The 1,527-nt window shown below is 36.8% G+C and overlaps 1 protein-coding gene across 1 annotated transcript; it reads right to left on the reverse strand.

Moving 5' to 3' along the window:
- Positions 1 to 127: 127 nt before the first annotated feature.
- On the reverse strand, positions 128 to 863 carry LOC111786822 (protein LIGHT-DEPENDENT SHORT HYPOCOTYLS 10-like; the record flags this gene model as incomplete). Its single annotated transcript, XM_023667042.1, has 1 exon — positions 128 to 863. A coding segment is annotated over exon 1 (687 nt), but the record flags the coding sequence as incomplete, so codon positions are not given.
- Positions 864 to 1,527: the final 664 nt, after the last annotated feature.

The following is a 1,527-nucleotide window of genomic DNA, read 5'->3' on the forward strand; positions in this document are numbered from 1 at the left end:
CTTCCCTAGAGGTGATTTTTAGGGTTTAGGGTTTAGGGTTTTCTCGAAACATCTCCTGAGAACTTTATTTTAACTGTCTTGAATATGATCGAGGTGATTTTGACCTAAAACGAAAAGCATTTGATACCGACGGGAGAATAGTTTTAGGGTTAAAGGCACAGCTCGTTCCTTTCCTAAAGGTTGAAGGTTTGAATTTTCCTCGAGATTTGTTGATATTCGTTTTACGGACTAGTAATAAGAAAAGAAAGAGATTTGAGTACTGGTAATTCAGTGGATTACCTGGTTGATGAGTGTGAGTTGGAATCTTCTTTTTCTTCTTCTTCTTATATGGGATTCCTCTTGCTTTAGACTGAGAGTCTTTGACTTCTCGCAAATAAACCCTAATAGCACCACTAGCAAATGGGTTAGTGTCTGATGAGCCTCCATTTTCTTCGTAAGCAGCTCTAAGGCGACCAATAAGCGCATCGAGGCTACCCCAAGCTTGTCTAAGAGGGCAAGTACAAGGCCCAGGTGGCTCGGGTTGACCAAAAAAACTACACCCATTTAAATGCACTTTTGTCTTCCCAAATTGGTCGAGATATCGAAGGAAATCCAAAACATGACTTGAATTGCATTGGGAGATAGCCAATGGAGGTCTTTGGTTCCTCAAATATTGTCCAAACGTGTACCAATCTCTCCTCTTTTGAGATTCGTACCGATTCACAGGAGCTACTGCTGTTTGATTACGATCGTCGATAACAGCAACGAGAGACGAAGACGAAGAGGAATTTGACGACGATCCTTCACCAACATCGTTGCCTTTACTAGTCGACATATTATACGATCTTACACACAAAACAAAGGCCAAGAGAGAAGAGAACACAATTTTGGGAAGTGGAGGAGTAATAGAAGGGGGGGAAACTCAAGAACATGAAGGTGGGGGAGACATGATATGGTCCATTCTCAAAATGCTTTATTAAAATTTCTCGTCCCCACACGACTTTGTACGATAAGAGAGCATTAACCCATTTATCGTTGTGTACCATAACATGATTTCAAGATTTTTTATCGTCCAAACTCGACCATTATCATATCTGATGTAATTAATCGTAATCTGACGCAAAATTACGTGATAAGGTAATTTTTTTCGTTCCAGACAAAATCTATCAATGAAAACCCGACACATGGTACCATGAATAGAAATCGACTATGTCGATTCATTTACCCTTGTTCTCAATATCAATGAACACTCGACACGTTGCAAAAAAAAAGTTGGTAAAACATGGTTTTTACGAGAATTCTCTTACACTACTTCTAAATATATGCTTCTAATGATGAACGATTTTCGAGTACATAACAAATCTCATCTTTATCTACGAAAACTTGAATCACAAGAATTTAAAAAGTAAAATTATTAATTTACCGAATATTAATTTAAAATCTTCAAATAATCAATATTTTTCGGTATCAAAACATGAACCCGCACGTGAGAAAATCATAATTAAAAAAAAAAAAAAAGAATAATTATTATTAATTCAAACACAATTT

The sequence above is a fragment of the Cucurbita pepo genome, unplaced genomic scaffold, assembly GCF_002806865.2.
Source record: "Cucurbita pepo subsp. pepo cultivar mu-cu-16 unplaced genomic scaffold, ASM280686v2 Cp4.1_scaffold002914, whole genome shotgun sequence".
NCBI classification, from domain to species: Eukaryota; Viridiplantae; Streptophyta; class Magnoliopsida; order Cucurbitales; family Cucurbitaceae; genus Cucurbita; species Cucurbita pepo.